Source organism: Capricornis sumatraensis, chromosome 10 (genome assembly GCF_032405125.1).
Source record: "Capricornis sumatraensis isolate serow.1 chromosome 10, serow.2, whole genome shotgun sequence".
NCBI lineage: Eukaryota > Metazoa > Chordata > Mammalia > Artiodactyla > Bovidae > Capricornis > Capricornis sumatraensis.
Window position 1 is genome coordinate 20844260 of NC_091078.1, and position 23086 is coordinate 20867345.

Below are 23086 nucleotides of genomic sequence, written 5' to 3' on the forward strand. Positions count from 1 at the left end.
TACTAATATGGATTCTTCTAGGTAGTATCATATAAGAAATAATAGTAAGGAGGAATATGTATTTTCATCCAGTGTAAGGACGAATGTCCCAAAATAACTGATGATTTTAAAATGGAATTTTTGTGTGTGTGAGAAAAATAGTAATTTATGATTTTTGTTTTACAGCAAGTGAAGTCTTCTGTTGGGGACAGAATAAATATGGCCAATTGGGTTTAGGCATTGACTGTAAAAAGCAAGCTTCACCACAGCTGATTAAGTCTTTACTTGGAATCCCTTTCATGCAAATTGCGGCCGGAGGAGCCCATAGTTTTGTACTCACCCTTTCTGGAGCTATCTTTGGATGGGGACGCAACAAATTTGGTCAACTAGGTCTTAATGATGAAAATGGTAGGTTTGCATTTTTTATAGATATACTCTATACTTTTATAGAGAGATGATTTTTTGATATGGATTAGTGATTCTTAGTGTCAGAGAGAAGTATACCCAAATCTTCCTTGGGATTGAGGTGGGGATGGAGAGATTAGTTTAAAAATTCCACCTTATAATATTTTTAGGAGATTGTGGGAAGGCCAAAAATAGTATTTTATTCTAAAATAAAATGGAGAAAGTATATCTGGACAAAAATCTTCATTGTTGAATGGTTACTAAAAGAAAATTGAGAAAAACATTACTTCAGATTGGTAACCACATTATCAGCTACCATCAGTTGAAAAAAGCTGTAAAATTATCTTGAAAAGTAACAAGAAGTGTTCATCTATTTGAATATTTCAAAGAAATATTTATATCTGAGTCATTTAATTAATCTGTTAATGGTGATGCTAATGTCTTACAAATAAACTTTTTGAATTTTAAAAAATTATAACTACTTAAATTGGGATCTTGGGAACTGAGTTTTCATAGCTGCATTAGATTGAATGCCAATATTTGAAATACAAAAACTGATTTAATAAAGTTCAACATAATTATAATGAGTTAGACAAAAGTGAGTTGTTGATCTATAACAACTGGAAATGTTAACAAATAATACTCTTAGAATTTAAAAATATTTTGTTCTGCATAAGAAAACTATGTCAGATTAGGATATTTATTGTATCTTTCCTGCTAGGAAACATCAGAAAGTATAGTTTTAGAATTCAAAGTAGGATGCTTGAGCTTAATTATCATGAGGTAGATATAAAGAATGATGTATATGTATTAGAAGCAGTCAAAAAGCTTTGAAATTCCTTGATTCCTGAGTGTAGATTGGCATTGAGGCAGATTAGAATTTAAATTCCCCTTTTTAGACCTTTCTTTATCACTGTAGTAGGAATAGAAAGAAAGACTTGGCAACCCAACTTAGCCTTTTACTACAAAATTATTGAGTTGTTAAAATGGTTTAATTATCGCTGTCTTCCACCGTTGGGAAAGCTGTAGAGAAACACATTGTAGAAGAGTTTTAATTTTAAAAATACTGTTCGTTAATACGTTTGTTAACTGTTCTCTTATTGAAATTTTCAGATAGGTATGTTCCTAATTTACTAAAGTCACTAAGAACTCAGAAAATAGTTTATATTTGTTGTGGAGAAGATCATACTGCTGCACTAACCAAGGTACTGTACTCCTGTAAAACTTTAATTAATATTTATGGTAGTTATTTCTGTAATTAGTGAATATCTTAATGATATGTATATTGAAACCCTGAGGGTTATTGATGTCTAAAAAATCATTTATCTTGAAAAAGGGACTTAGGTTATCATCTGTTCTCAAAAACAGTTTACCTTATATTTCAGCTGTTCTATGTTATGAAATGTGAATTGTGATCTGCTGTTTGTGTGGTGATGATACATATTGTTGCATTTTTCAACTTAATATTAAATACTGCTTGAATAATATTGTGAATGAAATAATTTCTTTTTAGTTTGTCAAGCTTACTGTGGTTTGTGTATCAATCTCATTTATATTGTGTAACTCTGCCCAATTTTAATTTAGCTTCTCTGTAGCTTATAAGTATAATAAGTAACAGAGGAGACTGAATTCCTCTATTATCCCTAGGCCAAGAATCAGTATTATGCAAGCAGTTATAAAGAGCTTTCATCACTATCTTGCTAATGGTTTTTTAACTCCGACCTCTCACTTTCTTGAATATGTACCAGTTCAGTATCAATACTGTATAATTCTCTAGAAGTAAAATGAAAATAGGGTAACCTTTACCAGTAGTGTTATTTACTATAGTCATGTTAACATAAAGGAACTAGCAAATTATCATTGACTGAATTAGAGATTAACATTTTTGCACCTTTATCTTTGTTTATCCTGTGTAGTAGATAAAATTGTCAAGGAAAAATTACTTCTCATCAGATTTGTAAAAATTCTACACTTTTACCCCCCCGCTGGAAATTTTAAAATAAGAAATATTCTCAGTCCTTATCAAATACAGTATAGTAAAGATACTTTCGGAGAAGGCAATGGCAACCCACTCCAGTACTCTTGCCTGGAAAATCGCATGGAGGAGGGGCCTGGTAGGCTGTAGTCCATGGGGTCACGAAGAGTTGGACACTTACTGAGCAACTTACTTTCACTTTTCACTTTCATGCATTGGAGAAGGAAATGGCAACCCACTCCAGTGGTCTTGCCTGGAGAATCCCAGGACGGTGGAGCCTGTGGGCTGCCATCTGTGGGGTCACATAGAGTCAGACACGACTGAAGTGACTTAGCAGCAGCAGCAAAGATACTTTAAAAAATATTATAATGACCAATTACAAAAGTTAATTTTTAGAAAAGTTTTATTGTACTTTTGAATAAGGAAGTTTTATTATATCTGCTAATCTTATTTCCATATTTTATTGATTTTAAAAAAAGTTCAAATTACAGATGTAATCACTGTTGGCAAGTTACAAATTTTAGCGATTCTCTTCTGTCGTTGATATTTAGAAGTAAGCTGTGTTGAACATAATAGTAAAGAATATTTTTTATAATATTATTTTTTAGGATTAACTTTGTGGTAGAAATACTCACATGTTAATGCTTTTCAAATTCATCCTTTCAGATAAGCACTTATCTTATTTTCCCAAGATTTTTAAGTCTTTATTGAGTTTTTTTTAATGTGAATTCTGTTAATCTTCTGTATTTTTCTCTCAAAAGAGAAAAATATAGCTTATCACTGGAATTTTTAGTATATATTATTTTCAACAAAATTAGATAGTTTTAACTATTTCAAAAGTAAGATATTTTTTAGTTTTCCTTGTTTAAACTGTAGTTGTGTATCAATGCCTTTTGCTTTTCTGCAAGAACTTCTTGAAGATAGATTAGGATTTCTTTACAAAGCAGTTTTCCTTGCGTAAAACAAACAGGAAAAATTAAAAAATACCCACAAAATTTAAAAACAGAATAAGTAGACATGCATGTTAATAGATATGAGGACACTACCATAAATATGTCAGTCTTTTTCAAGTTCTTTTATAAATTTATTATGCAGATTACATGTACATATACCTTTTGACTTATCAATCCCTTAGCAATTTTAAGAATCTATTCCAAAGATACAAAATTATGTATACACAAGGCCGTTTGCTGTGGTAATATTTTAATAACAAAAGAATAGAAGAAATCCAAATACCTAACGGTAGCAGACTAATTGAATAAACTGGTAATGCCACTGCGTGTAGTGTCACTCCCTGTAAAACAGAATGAGGAAGATCTCTATTTTGTTGTGAATGATTTTCAGGATATATTACCATTAAGGAAAAAGAAGATACATGTTATTTATATTTGAAAAGAATAGGTAGACCAAATGAGCCTTGCCTTGTGTTTTGACTTTGAAACCTAGAAACTCTTAAACATAATTAAAAAGCTAACTTATATTTGTATATTAAAACAGTTCTACAGAATTACTAGTGGCACAACTACAGAAGATTTCTTTTAGGTGATTTTAAAGTACAGTATTTTGTTGTACATCACTAGTGGGAAATAGCCTAAAGATAAATCGAATTCACAAAGAGCCTCTTAAATTGCATTCTGTTGTCTTATTGTTATTAGGAAAATTAGTAGTTATTTTCACTATACTGCATATCAGTTCAGTTCAGTCGCTCAGTCGTGTCCGACTCTTTGCAACTCCATGAATCGCAGCACGCCAGGCCTCTCTGTCCATCACCATCTCCGAGTTCACTCAGACTCACGTCCATCGAGTCAGTGATGCCATCCAGCCATCTCATCCTCTGTCGTCCCCTTCTCCTCCTGCCCCCAATCCCTCCCAGCATCAGAGTCTTTTCCAATGAGTCAGCTCTTCAGCATGAGGTGGCCAAAGTATTGGAGTTTCAGCTTTAGCGTCAGTCCTTCCAATGAACACCCAGGGCTGATCTCCTTTAGGATGGACTGGTTGGATCTCCTTGCAGTCCTAGGTAGTCAGAAATAAATGCAGCAAATCATTGATAAGATGCTGAGAGCACACATCATCATTAATAAATGATACTGGGAAATCTGAACATCCACATGCAAAAGCTGGATCCCTAATTCACACCACTTACAAAATGTAGCTCAAAATGGAATAAAGACTTAAATGTAAGGCCTGAAACTGTAAACTCCTAGGAGAAAACCTGGGGAGAAAGTTTCTTGGCATGAGTCTTGGTAGTCATTTCCTGGATGTGACACCAAAAGCACACAGATAACAAAAGCAAAAATAAACTAAAAGCTTCTGCACAGCAAAGGAAACAATCAACAAAATGAAAACTCATCCTGTGGAACGAGAGAAGATATTTGTAAATCATACATCTGGTTAGGGGTTAATATCTAAAATACATAAGGAACTCACATAACTCATGACTGAGAAACAGTCTAATTTAAACATGGGCAAAGGGTTTGAATAGACAGTTTCTGAAGGAGATATACGAATGACCAAAAGATCATGAAAAAGGTACTCAGTATTGACATCACAATCTTCAGGAAATGCAAATCAAGACCACAAACTCACATCTGTTATGATCACTATAATTAAAAAACAAAAACAAAACAGGTATATGGAGAAAGGGGAACCCTATACACTGCTGTTGGAAGTACAACTTGGTGCAGCCACTACAGAAACCAGTATGAAGATTCCTCAAAGTATTAAAAATAGAACCACTATAAGATCCAGTGAGCCCACTTTTGGATGTATTTCTGAAGGACATGAAAACAGTATCTCAAAGAAATAACTATGCTCATTTTACTGAAGCATTGTTCACAATAGCCAAGATATTTAAAAAGCCAAAGTGTCCACTGACAAATGAGTAGATAAAGGAAATGTGATGTGTACATGTGTGTGTGGGCATGCATACATATACTGGAATATTATTCAGTCATAAAAAGGGGAAATGCTTTCATTTGTAACTGCATAAATGAGCCTGGAGGCATTATGCTAAGTGAAATAAGCCAGGCAAGGACAAGTACTTAATGGTATCACTTATACATGGAATTGTGTAAAAAAAAGTGAGAGGGAAGGCAATTAGGAATAGAAAGTCAAATTCACAGAAACAAGAAGTAGAATGGTAGTTCCCAGGGTGTGGAGCATGAGGAAAATGGGGATATGTGGTCAAAGGGTACAAACTTCCTGTTTTAAGATTTTTAAATTCTGAGGATCTAATGTACAACATAGTGACTACTAACAATACAGTATTCTGTACTTAAAATTTGCTGAGAGGAGATCTGAGCTTTTTCCTCCCCCCAAAAAAGTATATGAGGTGATAGATGTGTTAATTAATCTGACTGTAGTAATAATTCCACAGAGTATATATATGTCATGTTGTATATTTTAAATATTCACGATCTTATGTCAAGTCAGTAATGTCAGTAAGATGAAAAAACCTGAGAAATAAAACTTCAGTTCAGTCGCTCAGTCGTGTCCGACTCTTTGCGACCCCATGCTATTTCTGTCCAAAGAAGGAAATTATAATTTTTTTGTGTATAGTAGTAGTGTCGGATAAGGCAGTGGCACCCCACTCCAGTACTCTTGCCTGGAGAATCCCATGGATGGAGGAGCCTGGTAGGCTGCAGTCCATGGGGTCACGAAGAGTCGGACACGACTGAGCGACTTCACTTTTACTTTTCACTTTCATGCATTGGAGAAGGAAATGGCAACCCACTCCAGTGTTCTTGCCTGGAGAATCCCAGGGACGGGGGAGCCTGGCAGGCTGCCGTCTATGAGGTTGCACAGAGTCGGACACGACTGAAGCGACTTAGCAGCAGCAGCAGCATAGTAGTATTGTATTATATATTTTTATCTTTTAGAGTTACGTACCATTGAGAATACATGCCCATTTATAGGTGAAATGATTTATTGACCACAGTTTACTAGTTTAAAGTATTTCTAGCACAGTTTTCTGCTTTGAAATACCCCCCAAAAGGGGGTGGGAAGGCTATCAATGAACCAGGGTTGTCTAAGTTTTACCAGTTGAAAGTGATGATTATGTGATAATTCATATGTAGATACATAAATATATATATATATATTTGTCTTTACTTTTGTGTCTTTGTTGAAATTTCCCATGATAAAAAGATTTTAAACAGAAAAATTAATTTCCTGACGTAGCAGTCTGTATAAATACTCTTATTCTCCTTTCATTTAATAGCTAAATTTGTTTACATAGCTGCAACTATGAAGAAAAGCAATTGAACTGAAAAAATACTGTGCTTTTGTTAAACTGTCATCCCTGAAATACTTTTTAAAAAAGATTACCTTTAATCCAGTTATGTATTTTATGATAAATATTTTAAAGATTGTCTATAGTTCAGTAACACTATGCTAAGAGTAGGTATATTTGGGTGCTCTGTTTATACACACTTTTTTCTTTCTTTGCAGAGGTACTTTGGAAATTGAAAATGATACCATTTTTAGGTTTTATGAAATTTTCTGTGATTTGACAAGAATATGAGGATACTAAAAGGCAGTGCAAAAAATAGTATTGGTTTAATGATGACTTTGTCATCATTATTGTCATCATTGGTTTGATGATGACCATAAATACTTCTAAAGTGAAAGTGAAAGTGAAGTCGCTCAGTCGTGTCTGACTCTTCGCGACCCCGTGAACTGTAGCCTACCAGGCTCCTCTGTTCTTGGGATTCTCCAGGCAAGAATACTGGAGTGGGTTGCCATTTCCTTCTCCAGGGGAACTTCCCGACCCAGGGATTGAACCCAGGTCTCCCGCATTGCGGGCAGACGCTTTAACCTCTGAGCCACCATGGAAGCAAATATGTGAAAATAATCAGCAATACCAACCTAAAACTTTTAGTTTTAAGATGTATTACCTTGAAAAGGTAGCTATCTTATCATCCATTAAATTAAGAAGACAATATAAAAGAAAATTGACTCCATAGTTATATTAAAGATTAACTTACTTTCCTGAAGATTATTTCCTTTTATCAGGCTTTCTAATCACAAAAGATTTTGTCTTCTTTTTAGGAAGGTGGAGTGTTTACTTTTGGAGCTGGAGGGTATGGTCAGTTGGGTCATAACTCTACCAGTCATGAAATAAACCCAAGGAAAGTTTTTGAACTTATGGGAAGCATTGTCACTCAGATTGCTTGTGGAAGGTAAGTGGTTATAGAAAAGAGTATTTTGATCTATAACCCAATTATTAAGTGTTTTTTTTTTTTAACAATCCAGGGGTCTTTTTATTATTACTGTTATTATACCACAAATTCACAGGGAATGACTTCCAGCAGCTCAGGCTCCTTTCCATTGGTTCTCACAGAGTATGCTGCTTTGGTAGCATTTCAGATGAACTTGAGTACCTTTCCATTTGGCTTCCTTTTTTTCTCCCTGATTATTTTTATTCACATGTTTCAGGAAACTGTCTTGGCTCTTAGGATACTTTTTGCTCGATGTACACATTAATTCTCTTGGCAAGAAGGATTTTGCCCTTGACTTGTTTGTTTATAGTATGCCAGTAGCATGCAAGGTAACATTGTAGATTCTTCCACTTTTGCTGTGGTAACATTTGTGGGTCATTCCTTTTTGAACAGTGCCGTTCCATGTGACATTACACTCGAAGTTATAGTCTTTTTTTCTTTTGCCTGTCCACCTTTTTCTTTAAAGAGTGAACAAATTGACTAATTAATTATTTAAGACATAAGATTAATCAGTGGTGAAAGTTGAACTGGAATACTGATTTCCCCATCCCCAGTTCTTGGGAGTAAATAGGAGTCTGAGCTTTGTAATTGAGCTTTACCTTTGGTCCCCAGAGGCAAAATATCCTTTGCTTGACTAACTTGGTTTTGACCACTTAGCTTAATTTTTTTTCCAGCTAGTATATATCTCTATATAATATAATTTAGTTTTCCAACAGTTAATTCAGATACACAGAATTATGCTGCAGGTAGCCTTTGGTGACTTCCTTTTCTTTCTTTTTTTAACATCATGTGTGTGATTATCCATCTATGTATAGCCATGGTTCTCCATCGTTAGGTCTTACTGCTGTTTTACTCAACTGTATGCTTCTATAATTATTTGCTCATTCTATTACTGATGGACTCTTGGGTATTTCCATTTTTGGGAATTGCAGATAATTTTGCTTTGAACATTTATTATTTGATATACATAAACTTTAATGTTTCTAAAGTGTATAGTTAGAATGGAATTTCTGGGTTGGTTGTTGTTTAATCCCATGGATGGAGAAGCCTAGTAGGCTGCAGTCCATGGGATTGCTAAGAGTCGAACATGACTGAGCGACTTCACTTTCACTTTTCACTTTCATGCATTGGAGAAGGAAATGGTAACCCACTCCAGTATTCTTGCCTGGAGAATCCCAGGGATGGGGGAGCCTGGTGGGCTGCCGTCTATGGGATCGCACAGAGTCGGACACGACTGAAGTGACTTAGCAGCAGCAGCAGCAGCAGTCACTAAGTCATGTCTGACTATTTGTGACCCCGTGGACTGTAACTTGCCAGGCTCCTCAGTCTGTGGAATTTCCCAGGCAGGAATATTGGAGTGAGTTGCCATTTCCTTCTTCAGGGGATGTGTCTGACCCAGGGATTCAACCTGTGTCTCCTGCATTAGCAGCCAGATTCTTAACTGCTGAGCCACCAGGGCTTCCCAGGATCATAGAGTATACTTGAATTTTACAGGTTAATGTTATCCTTTTTACCAGAATGGTTACACCAGTTTAGTTTACCTTCCCATCACTATCAATTTGATATTGTTACACCTTAAAATTTTTGCTAATTTCATGGATATATAGTGGCCTTAATCATGATTTTAATTTGTATTTCCACAATTTGATTGGGATTGCATTGAGTCTGTAGATCACTTCAGAAGTATTGACATCTTAATAATATTAAGTCTTTTAATCCATGAATGTGGGATCTTTCCATTTATTTAATTTCTTTCAGGAATATTTTTTAGTTTTCATTGTATGTCTTTTTGCTGATTTTCCTACATTACTGTCTTTTGTGTTTATTTTTTGGGGTGAAATGTTTTACTTTCCTTATTTCCTTTTCTGTATATTCTGTAGCTATTTTTTTGTGTGTGTGTGGTTACCATGGGATTACATTTAATATCCTAAAGTTACACACGAACTCAAATTTATACAAAGTCAGTTTCAATAACATACAAAAACTCTGTTCCTATATGACTCTGTCCCCACTCGGTTTCAGTTATTGGTGTCACAAGATAACTTTTACATACCTTGTGTGTCCAAAAAAATTAATAATTTTATGCATTAGTCTCTAAAATTCTGTAGAAAACAAAATTTGGAGGAAAAAACCCAGAGTTAGAATAGTACTAGCTTTTATAATCACCCGTATATTTACTTGTGAAAGTTCCTCAGTCCTGTCTGTTTGTGACCATATGGATTATATAGTCCATGGAATTCTCTGTGCCAGAATGCTGGAGTGGATAGCCTTTCCCTTCTCCAGGGGATCTTCCCAACCCAGGGATTGAACCCAGGTCTCCTGCATTGCAGGTGGATTCTTCACCAGCTGAGCCACAAGGGAAGCCCAAGAATACTGGAGTGGGTAGCCTATCCCTTCTCCAGTGGATCTTCCCAACCCAGGCAGGAATCAACCAGGATCTCCTGCATTGCAGGTGGATTCTTTACCAGCTGGGCTCTCAGGGAAGCCCCATATTTGCCTTTACTGAGATCTTTATTTTTGTAATACAGCTTTGAGTAACTAGTGTCCTTTCATTTCAACTGTAGGATTTCTTTTAGTATTTCTTAAAGGACAAGTTTGGTGATAACAAAGTCCTTCAGCTTTTATCTATAAATGTCTTAATTTCTCTCTCATTTTTGAAGGAGAATTTTGGTGGTGGTTTAGTTGCTAAGTCATGTCCGACTCTTGCAACTTCATGGACTGTAGTCTCCCAGGCTCCTCTTTCCATGGGATTTTCCAGGCAAGAATACTGTAGTGGTTTGCCATTTCTTTGTCCAGGGAACCTTCCCAACCCAGGAATCGAACCTGGGTCTCCTACATTGCAGGCAGATTCTTTACTGCTTGAGCTATGAGGGAGTATCAAATTCATGGTTGGTAGGTTTTTCTTTCTGTAGTTTAAATATATAAGCCTACTGCTTTCGGATCTGCGAAGTCTCTGCTTAGAAATCTGCTGGTAATCCTATTGAGGATTGCTTGTATGTGACAAGTCACTTCTGTCTTGGTTCCTTCAAGTTTCTCTTTTTGTCTTTCAATGATTTAATTGTAATGTGTCTCAGTATGGGTCTCTTACAGTTTATTCTACTTGGAGTTTCTTGGATATTTGTGTTTTTCATCAAATTTGGACACTTTTTGGTTATTACTTCTTCAGATGGTCTCTCTTTATCTCTTTTTACCTTCTGGAACTCCTACAGTGCCTTTTTGGTGCAATTCATGATGTTCCATAGGTCCCTTACGTTCTGTTTCCTTTTCTCCATTTTTTCCCCCTTGAGACTTAGTAATTTCAGTTTTATCTTCAAATTCCCTTATTCATTTTCTTTCTGCTCAAATCTGCCTTTGAATTCCTCTACTGAACTTTCAATTTTGGTTATTGTATTTTTCATCTCCATAATTTGCTTTTGGTTTGTTTTCAGGCTTTCTGTTTTTTTATTGGTATTTTCATTTTCTTCATATACTGTTTTCTTGACTGTTTTCATGTTTTTCTTTAGTTATTTGAGTATCTTTAGGAAATTGTTTTAGTCTATTAAGGTTCATCACCTGGTTGTTTCATTTTTCTAAAGTAGACTTTTTTACAGCATTTTTAGGTTCACAAGAAAATTAATTTGTAATTAAACAGTCCATAATAGGAAAAAAGAAAGGAGCTTTAAGACAGCTTCTCAGATAACTGAGGAACTGCTCCAGAAAAGCATACTTTTCAGCACAGTTTTATATCGTATCAGAACAAAGACCCATCAAACAAGTCATGAATAGATTGCTTCAGGGTTTCTAAAAGAGATATGAGCATGTACGCAGCAAGTCCCTGTGGCCTTGAACCTGGGAAGAGAGTCTTTTATCATCAAAGGAGTGCCAGGATTGGCATCCCAGGAAGGGAGCAGGGATTTAATTTTTATTTTTACCATGGACATTGTTTATTTCTGGTCCTTGTGTCCTTTAATAATTAGAGCAGGTATAGGATGTATGTTTGATAGGCCACAAACCAGCTGTTTAATTAGCGTTAAATTTGTGTTATCTTAGGTGTAAGCCAGAATGACTTCCCATACCTCAATATGTGAAAATTTCTTTTCATCACTACATGGACAGATTATTGCAAGTATACGTATTGTACATTAGGGTTTATTCTATTTGAACAAATGTATATTGATGTGCATCCACCCTTGTGGTAATTATATAGAGTATTTTCACTTCCCTAAAAATACTTTGTGCTCCTCTTATTCATCCCCCCCACACCCTAACTCTTAGCAATCACTGACTTTTACTCTTATAGTTTTGCCTTTTCCAGAATATCATAGTTGGAATTACATACTTTGTAGCTTTCTCAGATTGTCTTCTTTTACTTAGTAATATGCATTTATGGTTCCTCTGTGTTTTTTCATAATTTGGTTGCTGATTATTTTTTAATGCTAAATAATGTTCCACTGTCTAGATATGTTTGTTTATCTGTTCACCTACTGAAGGAAATTTTGGTTGCTTCTAAGGTTTGGCAGTTACAAATAAAGCTGTTAGGAGCATCTCTGTTTAAGTTTTTTATAGACATAGGTTTTAACTACTTTGGATAAATAATGAAGAGCTCTTTTGCTGGATAATATTGTAATATTGCCTTCCAAAATAGCTGTATCATTTTGCATTCCCAAGTTGGTTTATTTTTTTCTTTGATTGGGCCATGCTTTTGTAATTTTTAAAATTCTCTGAGATTTTTTTTTTTCTTTTTGAAAAGTGGACCTTTGAACCTAAAATGTGGTAACTCTGGAAAAAAGATTCTCCTTCTTCTCTAGGGTTTGCTTATTTTTGTTTTGTTTTGATTGTTACAGATTGTCTCTGTGCCAAGGATCAGATTGAACTGTAAGCCTAAGGTCTTCTCAGCTCTTTTCTGAGACTGTACCTTTTCCTGGGCATGCAGAATGACTTTCTAAATTCCCCTTTATATTCGGTTACATTTCAATGTCCTAGATCTTAAACAACTGACTTTTAAAAGGGGCAAAAGAAATAAAGGGAAGAAAATAGAAGAAGATAAAATTAAAAAACAACAACATACACACCAGCCCTTTCAGTCCTGGAAGTCTTCAGCTGGAGAATAGGCTTGTGACAGTGCTCAGAAGGGTTACAGAAGAGACTTATCCTCCTTTTGTGTCTGTCCTCTGTAATCAAAAGCTGCAATCAATGATCAGAGGACTGATCTCATATATAAGGACAGAATCCGTATAGCCTGCTCTGGCTCCCACAAGCTGTGTCCAAGATACTCCTGGATCATTGGATAACTGCCTATCACAGGGTTGAGGGTGAAGGGGTAGGTAGCTAATACTGTGCAGAGTGCTGAAATTAATCAGAATTAATTGCAGTTTATCACCCAAGCCTTCCTTTGGAAATTGCAAAAGGCAGGAGGAGTAAAGGAAAGATATATCCATCTGAATGCAGAGTTCCAAAGAGTAGCAAGGAGAGATAAGAAAGCCTTCCTAAGTGAATGCAAAGAAACAGAGGAAGAGAATAGCATGGGAAAAACTAGAGATCTTGTCAAGAAAATTAGAGATACCAAGGGAGCATTTCATGCAAAGATGGATACAATTAAGGACAGAAATGGTATGGACCTAACAGAAGCAGAATATTAAGAAGAGGTGGCAAGAGTACACAGAAGAACTATACAAAAAAGATCTTAATGACCCAGATAACCACAACGGTGTTATCCCCTTCACTCACCTCAAGCCAGATATCCTGGAGTGCAAAGTCAAGTGGGCCTTAGGAAGCATCACTATGAACAAAGCTAGTGGGGATGATGGAATTCCAGCTGAGCTATTTCAAATCCTAAAAGATAATGCTGTGAAAGTGCTGCACTTAGTACACCAACAAATCTGGAAAACTCAGCAGTGGCCACAGGACTGGAAAAGGTCATTCCAGTCCCAAAGAAAGACAGTGCCAAAGAATGTTCAAACTACTGCACAATTGCACTCATCTCACTCACTATGAAGTAAAGCTCAAAATTCTCCAAGTTAGGCTTCAACAGTACATGAACCAAGAACTTCCAGATGTTCAGGATGAATTTAGGAAAGGTGGAGGGACCAGAGATCAAATTGCCAACATCTGCTGGATCATAGAAAAAGCAAGAGAGTTCCAGAAAAACATCTACTTCTGCTTTATTGACTATGCCAAAGCCTTTGACTGTGTGGATCACAACAAACTGGAAAATTCTGAAAGAGATGGGAATACCAGACCACCTGACCTGCCTTCTGAGAAACCTGTGTGCAGGTCAGGAAGCAACAGTTAGAACTGAACATGGAATAATAGACTGGTTCAAAATTGGGAAAGGAGTACGACAAGGCTGTATATTCTCACGCTGCTTATTTAACTTATATGCAGAGTACATCATGCAAAATGCTGGGCTGGATAAAGCACAAGCTGGAATCAAGATTGCCGGGAGAAATATCAATAATCTCAGATAAGCAGTTAACACCACCTTTATGGCAGAAAGTGAAGGAGAGCCTCTTGATGAAAGTGAAAGAGGAGTGAAAAAGGTGGCTTAAAACTCAACATTCAGAAAACTAAGATCAGGCATCTGGTCCCATCACTTCATGGCAAATAGATAGGGAAGCAATGGAAACAGTGAGAGACTTTATTTTCTTGGGCTCCAAAATCACTGCAGATGGTGACTGCAGCAATGAAATTAAAAGACACTTGCTCCTCGGAAGAAAAGCTATAACAAAGCTAGGCAGCATATTAAAAAGCAGAGACATTACTTTACCGACAAATGTTCATCTAATCAAAGCTATGGTTTTTCCAGTAGTCATGTATGGATAAGAGAGTTGGACCATAAAAAAAGCACTGAAGAATTGATGCTTTTGAACTGTGGTGTTGGAGAAGACTCTTGAGAGTCCCTTGGACAGCGAGAAGATCAAACCAGTCAATCGTAAAGGAAATCAGTCCTGAATATTCATTGGACACATGAATATTCATTGGACTAATGCTAAAGCTGAAGCTGTAGTACTTGGCCATCTGATGCAAAAAACTGTCTCAGTGGAAAAGACCCTGATGCTGGGAAAGATTGAAGGCAGGAGGAGAAGGGGACAACAGAGGATGAGATGGTTGAATGGTATTACTGACTCTTTGGACATGAGTTTGAGCAAGCTCCTGGAGTTGGTGATTGACGGCAAGCCTGGCTGGGGTCGCAGAGTCTGGCACTATTGAGCCACTGAACTTAACTATACCCATTTTGGAAATTTGGAAACTTTAAATTGTTGCTCTAGAAATAACATTAATCTTTAATTTATGTTAATACTTTCCCAGGAGTTGAAGACCTTCATTTACCTTTCCTGACTTTCATCCTATATATATTATTAACCCCCAGTCATATAATCAGTGCACAAATAAAAATGGCTGTACATGCATTTACTCCCTTCTTTTCTCTTTAATTTTTATAATAATTAGTATCATTTTCCATTTAGCAACTACCCTCTGGTACTTTCTTTATGTAGATTTGCAGGTTGCTGTTTCTTTGCATATTTAAAAAATGCCTGTATTGCACCTTCATTCATGGATGATTTTGCTGGTTATAGAATTCTAGCTTGGCGTTTGCTTTCAACACTTTTAAGATAACATTCCACTGTCTTTTGGCTTCAGATTTGAGAATTCAGCTGTTGGTATGTTGCTCCTTTGAAGACAATTTGTCTCTTCTCTTTGTCTCTTCAGTTTTGCTTTCATTTGTTAAAGAATGAATTTCCTCATTTTCTTACTGGGCTTCTTGAATCTGTGGAGTAATATCTTTGATCAGTTATGGGAAATTCTAATCTCTTTATCTCTTTCGATACAGCTTTTCCTTTCCTCATAGGACCCTGGATGTATATTTGTAAAAAGAATTTTATTTATTTATTTACGGCTGTACGGGTTCTGTGTTGCTGCATGAGCTTTTCTCTAGTTGTGGCAAATGGGGCCTACCCCCTAGTTGTGGTTCGTGGGCTTCTCATTGTGGTGGCTTCTCTCATTGCAGAGTGTGGGCTCTAGGGCTTGAGGGTTTCAGTATTTGCAGCTTGTGGGCTCAGTAGCTGTGGCTTCTGGGCTCTGGAGCACAGGCTTAATAGTTGTGGTGCATGGGTTTAGTTACTGTACCACATGTGGGATCTTCCCAGATCTGGGACTGAACCCATGTCTCCTGTATTGGCAGGCAGATTCTTTACCACTGAGCTGCCAGGGAAGCCCCGATTGGATGTGTATTAAATCGTCTCACTCCACCTCATAGTTTCTCTCTTAACTTTCCACTTTTTTGCCTCTATTTGCTGCGTTCTTGATTATTTTTATGATTTATGCTTCAGTTCGCTAATTCCCATACTATATGTATTTTTTGTTAAACCTTTAAGATCTCAATTGTGATTATTGTGATTTTTCAGTCTTAATGTTTCATACTCTTTTTAAAAATCTGAAAGTTGTTTTTTTAATTTAATATTTCTAGCTATTGGTCAGTTTTCAGCCTTGGCCTTTATTTCTTTGGACATTAAGCAACTATTAAACATAATTATTCTAGGTTCTTGTGTTTGAAAATTTCAACATCTGAAATCTTTAGCAGTCTGTTTCTATTGTTCTTTATGCTGGGATAAGTTCAGAGTGCCCTGTTTCTTTGCTCAGTTTTGTTTGTTTGACCATGTATTTGAAAAATGATGTATGGGAATAATTTGTCAAAGCCTTCATCAGGATCTGTTGTAAAAGGTAAATAAAAGCTCAACATGTAAGTGGGCAGAAATGTTTACTAGCATAATGTTTATTAGACTGTTGAAGTTATACATGAATATATATTCAGTAAAGTGTAGAGAGTTCAACTTTCCTTGTTCAACTTCATGCATAATTCATTAAAAGATTATAAATATTTTTAAGTAATTTTTTCTGATGAAATATTTAATCAGTCTCCTGTGAGATATCACATTATTTACTGTTAATCCAGTTTTGTAATTCTTCATAGTTAAAATGAGCATGATTTGAACAGTTATTCTTAGCTCTGTAAACTTAGTTCTTTCTAATTTTATTTATTTAACTATTGGATTGGGGGAGGAATTTCAGTTATATATTGATAGAGATGTAAGAACTTATCTACAGAGGGAATGTCAGTTGATATCTTCACCAGTTTGATTTGCAGGTAGTTGGTATTACAAGAACTATGTATTATTTCCTTAACAAATAATTGTCAGGAACTTCTTGAAGGAAGCAGCCAAGGGATACCAGAAATATGAACTCATCAAGGCGATAATCTAAAAGGAAAGGGTTCAAATTCCAGTAGTATAGTATCATACTGTTTTTGAACTATTACATCAAATATGTGACTTCAGATAGTTATGTTTGTTCAGTGGCTCTAACTCTATGCTGTAATCCTTTGGAGAGTTTTTAGTAATATGTATTGTTGCCTAGGCTCATTCCTAGGTGATTCCAAAATGTGGCCAGGATTAAGAATCACACCTTTAGTAGACCAGTATGTGGAGGAATTTAATGAACTAGTATTGAGCAGTAATTTTCAAATTATTGATATGTTCCTTTAAAATATCACAGTACTACTTCCTGAAGGAGGTGAACTGGACAACATTAAGCCCTTCTTCAGCCACAGCAGTTTGTTTTATATGCTTGTTGTTCTGTCGCTCAGTTGTGTCTGACTCTTTGCAACCCCATGGACTGCGACATGCCAGGCAGGCTTCCCTGTCCTTCACTATCTCCCAGAGTTTGCTCAAACTCGTGTCCATTGAGTCGATAAGCCAACCAGCCGTCTTATCCTCTGTTGCCCCCATCTCCTCCTGCCATCAGTCTTTCCCAACATCAGGGTCTTGTCCAGTGAGTCGTCTCTTTGCATCAGTTCAGTTCAGTTGCTCAGTCATATCTGACTCTTTGTGACCCCATGGACTGCAGCACGCCAGGCTTCCCTGTCCATCACTAACTCCCAGAGCTTGCTCAAACTCGTGTCCATCTAGTCGGTAATACCATCCAACCATCTCATCCTCTTTCGTCCCCTTCTCCTCCCGCCTTCAGTCTTTTCTAGCGTCAGGATCTTTGCAAATGAGTCAGTTCTTTGCATCACGTGGCTGAAGTATTGGAGTTTCAGCTTCAGCACCAGTCCTTCCAATGAATATTCAGGGTTGATTTCCTTTAGGGTTGACTGGTTTGATCTCCTTGCTGTCCAAGGGACTCCAAAGAGTCTTCTCCAGCACCACAGTTCAAAAGCATCAATTCTTCCATGTTCAGCCTTCTTTATGGTCCAAGTTTCACATGCGTACATGACTGCAGGAAAAATCATAGCTTTCACCGTGCAGACCTTTGTCAGCAAAGTGATGTTCTTTTCTTTTTAAGAAGCTGTCTGTGTTTGTCATAGCCTTTCTACTAGCTCATTTGTGGTTTATTTTGTTAAATGTGTATCCTTGATTTAAAAAATTTTGGATTAACTTTAGCTCATCTGGCTCTGAAATGAGATGGTTGTTAGAGTCTCCTTAGTTTTTCAGTTATATGACAGGCTAGATGACTTGAAAATGTGGAATCAAAAGGTCCTTTTAAGTAAATAGCATAGATTAGTTTGCAAGGAAGTAAAGAGAATTCCACTGGGCAAAAACAAGGAAATATGAAAATAATACCTGTTAGTTTGAACTGACTCTGGAGCAACTCTGAAAAAATTTGCCAATCTGGGTAATGTATTAATTAGCTTGTTTTGCTTGACAAACGACCCCCAAATTACTGACATAATTACCTATTTAGCTATTAATTCTGTGGCTTAGTGATTTGAGCTGAGCTTTGTTGGGCAGTTCTCATCTTAACTGAACTCAGTTGATCAGTTGATGGTCTGGATAGGGGCTGGGTAGTCTGTGGGGTCTTTAGCTGGGTTGGCTTATCTCTGCTCCCGATTGTATATTATCCTTCAAGCTGACCTTAAATTATGCTTATAATAGTATAGCAGGGTTCCAAAAGAGAGAGGTAAAGAATGCAAAACCACCTGTTAGGCTTAGGGTCACCTCATGCAGTCATTTCTGCTTCATTCTGTTCAAAGCAAGCCGTAGGCCAGAGACCAGTTTTAAGACATGGAGAAATAGATTCCTTATCTTGATGGGAATCCCTACAAAAGTCATATTGTAAGGGTAATGGGTATAGGGAATGGAATAACTTCGGCAGTTTTTATAAGCAGTATACCACAGATGGCAAGGGAATTTGGAATAGGAGGTACGACCGAAGAAGTGGTAGAGGCGGTCTTGAGGCCTGTGAAACCATCTCCTCCCAGTAAAGCCACCTCATGGGAAGGGTCCACAGTGAAATATTCTCTTGCTAGTTTAAGGAGACTTTTCTGGCCTTGGCTTAGTTTCTTGTTTGGATCTTCCCTCAGAATTTGTAACCACAAGACTGTTGTAAAGTAGGCTTGGGACTTATCAGAATAGTCCTGAATTGATGTATATGTATTATGTTTCACAATGTATTAAGGGTTTTAAGTGAAGTAACTGTCTGGATGATTTGAAAAGAAGAACTAGAAATGGGAGAAAACATAGTCGTTAAATATTTAAATTCAGTGGCTAATGGAAACAGCAGGTTGGACATACTGCTAAAGAGAAAAGTAATAATATGAAAAACAGATCTAGGGAAATTAGTCACAAGGGATATGGATATTTAGGAGAAGTTAAAAGACTGTTAGAGTGTTGGGAAGATAACACATTTGTCTAATATTATCAAGAAGAGCATTGAATACATGGGAGAGAGACAGTATTTACAGAAATAACATAAGAATTTGCCAGACTTGATTGAATCCATGAAACTTTGAGGAACACAACACCTGAACTGGATGGTCACCTGTAGCCCATTCCTAAATATATACTGATGAAGCCTCAGAGGGAGTTGGACAGATTCAGGATTAGTGGGTTTTCGCTAGCTTCAGTTTTGTAATTTCTTAGGTTTGTAATTTGTTTGCTTCCACTCTGGTACCTCTAGAGAAATCTGAGTGTGTATACATAAGAATCATTTTCTTTTGAAGAAAGAAAACATTGTCTTACCATACATTTTTATATGTACCAGTCTTCTGTGTGGTTCTTACACTAAAGCTTTTGAGTGATACCCACATGGTGTAGGCCCTTACAGAATACAGCTTTAAGCTAGAACCTGAGCGAGAAGGTGGTGGGCTGATTTCCTTGGACAGCAGTTAGATGTTGCCTCTAGTGCTGAATCATACAGTGTAAGAGATACCAGTACAGAGCTGGGTCTTTTTAAATTCGGACATTTGTGGGAATTTTCTGGACCATGCTTAAGCAGTCTACCTGTGTGGTACAGAATTCATTCAGTATAGAATAAGGCTATTAATAAAATTTTGTACAGAAAACTTGAAAACTCTTATGGTCTTATTAACTTACTTTTGAAGAGAAAAATTATACCAGTAATGTTCACTGTGCTTTTCTAAATGTAAATTATTTTTATATTTACATGAAAGGTAACATTAAGTCTGAGGTTTTCTGTCATTTTACTCTAGGCAGCACACTTCTGCTTTTGTTCCTTCATCAGGACGAATTTATTCTTTTGGACTTGGTGGTAATGGACAGCTGGGAACTGGTTCAACAAGCAACAGGAAAAGTCCTTTCACTGTGAAAGGAAATTGGTTTCCTTATAATGGGCAGTGTCCACCAGATTTTGGTAAGTTCTTTTATATTAAAGCTTTGCAGCACATGCTAAAACTGTTGTTAAAATGTTGCTCTTAAGAGGTAAACTTTTCTACATTTGAGATGAAAGAATTCCAAGATGCATTGTTTAGGGAAAATAGCAAGATACGGAATACTATATACTGTGGTTTAGTTTATTTATATTTGCTTGTTTATGCATAAGAGAAGGCAATGGCACCCCACTCCAGTACTCTTGCCTGGAAAATCCCATGGACGGAGGAGCCAGGTAGGCTGCAGTCCATGGGGTCACTAAAAGTTGGACACGACTGAGCGTCTTCACTTTCACTTTTCACTTTCATGCATTGGAGAAGGAAATGGCAACCCACTCCAGTGTTCTTGCCTAGAGAATCCCAGGGACAGGGGAGCCTGGCGGGCTGCCATCTGTGGGGTCGCACAGAGTCGGACACTACTGAGGCGACTTAGCAGCAGCAGCAGCATATGCCTGAGAAAACACAAGATAAATAAAATAATGAAAGTGGTTTCAGAGGGTGGAAACCAATTAGAGACCAGTGGGAGGGAAATATTTTTGGTTTTTTATTTTTGATTATGGTAAAATACACTTAACAAAGTTTATGAACTTAACCATTTTTAAAGTGCTCAGTTCAGTAGTGTTAAGGACATTTACATCATTGTGCAGCTACTGCCAGAGCTCGTTGCATCTTGCAAAACTAAAACTTCTTGTTCATTAAACAACAATTCTCCATTCACCGTTCCCACTAGCTGGCAATCATTCTGCATTCTGTCTCTCAGAATTTGACTTGACTCAGTACCTCATAAGGCTTCCCAGGTAGCTCACATGTTAAAGAATCTGCTTACAATGCAGGAGACCTGGTTTGATTCCTGGATTGGGAGGATTCCCTGGAGAAGGGAGTGGCAACCCACTCCAGTATTCTTGCCTGGAGAATCCCGTGGACAGGGAGCCTGTTGGCCTATAGTCCATGGGGTCACAAAGAGTTGGACACGACTAAGCAACTAACACTTGCAGTTTCACCTCATAAGTGGAATGATGCAGTATTTGCCTTTTTGTTATCGGCCTATTTTATCAACTTACGTTAATGTCCTTAAAGTTCATCCGTGTCACAGCATGAGTGTTAATAACTATGCTATTAACAGCATGTGTGTACAGACTACATTTTGTTTATCTACTAATTGCTGATGGACATTTGGATTGTTTCTACCTTTCAACAGCTGTGAATAGTGCTATAAACATGGGTGTATAAATATTTCTTTAAGATCCTTCTTTCAGTTCTTTTGGGTATATGCTATTACTTTAATAGTCTTGGGTATATATGAGACTTTAACAGATATAACCTTGTCTATTTCTCTGAAATTTGAACATATGTATATATTACTTATTCAAAATATTAAACTTTAAAATTTGCCTTTATATCCCACTGTTTTAGCCAAATTATAATTTATTTTTTATTACTTTTTCAATAGATCTGGTTATCTTTTCACTGATATTAATTTACTACTAAAAAATTTGAAGTACTCAAATGCTGTTTTCTCATTCACTTCTCTGACATGCTACAACCAAAATGTACTTTTTAAAATACTTTCTTTACCATCCTGAACTATACCTCAGAATTGTTTTTTATGTTATCTATAATTGATTTCCTTTGGGATTTTTCTCTGAGCTATGGGACTTGAGACTATTTAGATCTTCACTGCCATGAAGATTGACATTTGAAAAGATCCATAACTTTTTAGTATGAATTACCTTTGAAGATTTTTTTTTTGTAGCTGAAAGGTTAAATTCTTATTTAACAAGTTATATTCTTATTTAACAAGTGTCAGAATATGATACTGTTTTTTTCTTCTTTTTGTTTGATTTTGTGTTAGAATATGGCTTTACTTGTTTGCAGTCATTCTTTGGTTTGTAACCTGCGTTTATTTTAATAATATCCTTCTTTTTCTTATGTACTTACGAACATGTTGGTATTTCATCATATCAGTTTCTTCCACAAGGCACTATTAATAACCTAAAAAAGAGATTTTGTCATTTAAAGCAGCATGGGTATTGTAAGGAATAATGTATTTCTGTTCATAAAGTTTAGTCACCTAGAGGTGCATTTTGTAGCCTTTAAAACTGCATACTTTGAGATTATTTGTATTAAAGTGGGAAAGGAAATAGAATTCTAAAGGTAGTCATTATTGCTGCTGTTTAGTCTCATTACGCACAGTAGCCACAAGGTATAAACAATTCATTTGTCCACCAACAGATGAATAGATAGATAAATATGGAATATGCATGTAATTGAGTTTTAGTCATATAGATTTTGGTCTATAGTCAATAAGATTTTGGTACATGCCACAGCATGGAAGAACCTTTAAAACATTATTATGCTAAGTGAAATAATCCTGACACAAAAGGACAAATATTGTATGATCCCTCTTATATGAGGTACCTAGAACAAACTTATAGAGAATGAGAGAACAGTGGTTACCAGATGCTTGAGAGAAGGGAGAATGAGGACTTCTTTAATGGGTACAAAGTTTCTGTTTGGGGTGATAAAATATTCTGGAGATGAATAATGATAATGGTTGCATAACACTGTGAATTTACTTAATGCCAGAAATTAACACTTTAAAGTGGTTAAAACTAAAATTTTCTATGTGTATTTTACCACAAGTTTATAATGGTTAAAACAGTAAAATTTTCTACTATGTGTATTTTACCACAATTTTATGGCTGATAATTACTTTGTACTGTACTAAAGCTGTGTAGGATAGAAACTAATTAAATGTGAATTTTATTTACTTAGCCCCTCTAGAAGATAAGTCTGTGGCCTCTACCATAAATCACATTTTTAGCATAAACTATCTGATATGGTCTCAAGGCCACAGGTAAACAA

The 23086-nt window shown here is 36.3% G+C and overlaps 1 protein-coding gene across 7 annotated transcripts in view; it reads left to right on the top strand.

Annotated features, from left to right (window-relative positions):
- The window catches only part of HERC4 (HECT and RLD domain containing E3 ubiquitin protein ligase 4), a 124567-nt gene that overhangs the window by 41688 nt on the left and 59793 nt on the right, over nt 1-23086 (top strand). For 6 of the 7 annotated variants that reach the window (XM_068982137.1, XM_068982139.1, XM_068982140.1 and 3 more), the window contains exons 5-8: nt 166-387; nt 1498-1589; nt 7409-7539; nt 20045-20205. In XM_068982137.1, the coding sequence (XP_068838238.1) occupies nt 166-387; nt 1498-1589; nt 7409-7539; nt 20045-20205 (606 nt within the window). Of the gene's footprint in view, nt 1-165; nt 388-1497; nt 1590-7408; nt 7540-20044; nt 20206-23086 lie in introns of those variants that run through there. The other variant, XM_068982141.1, reaches the window with a different exon arrangement.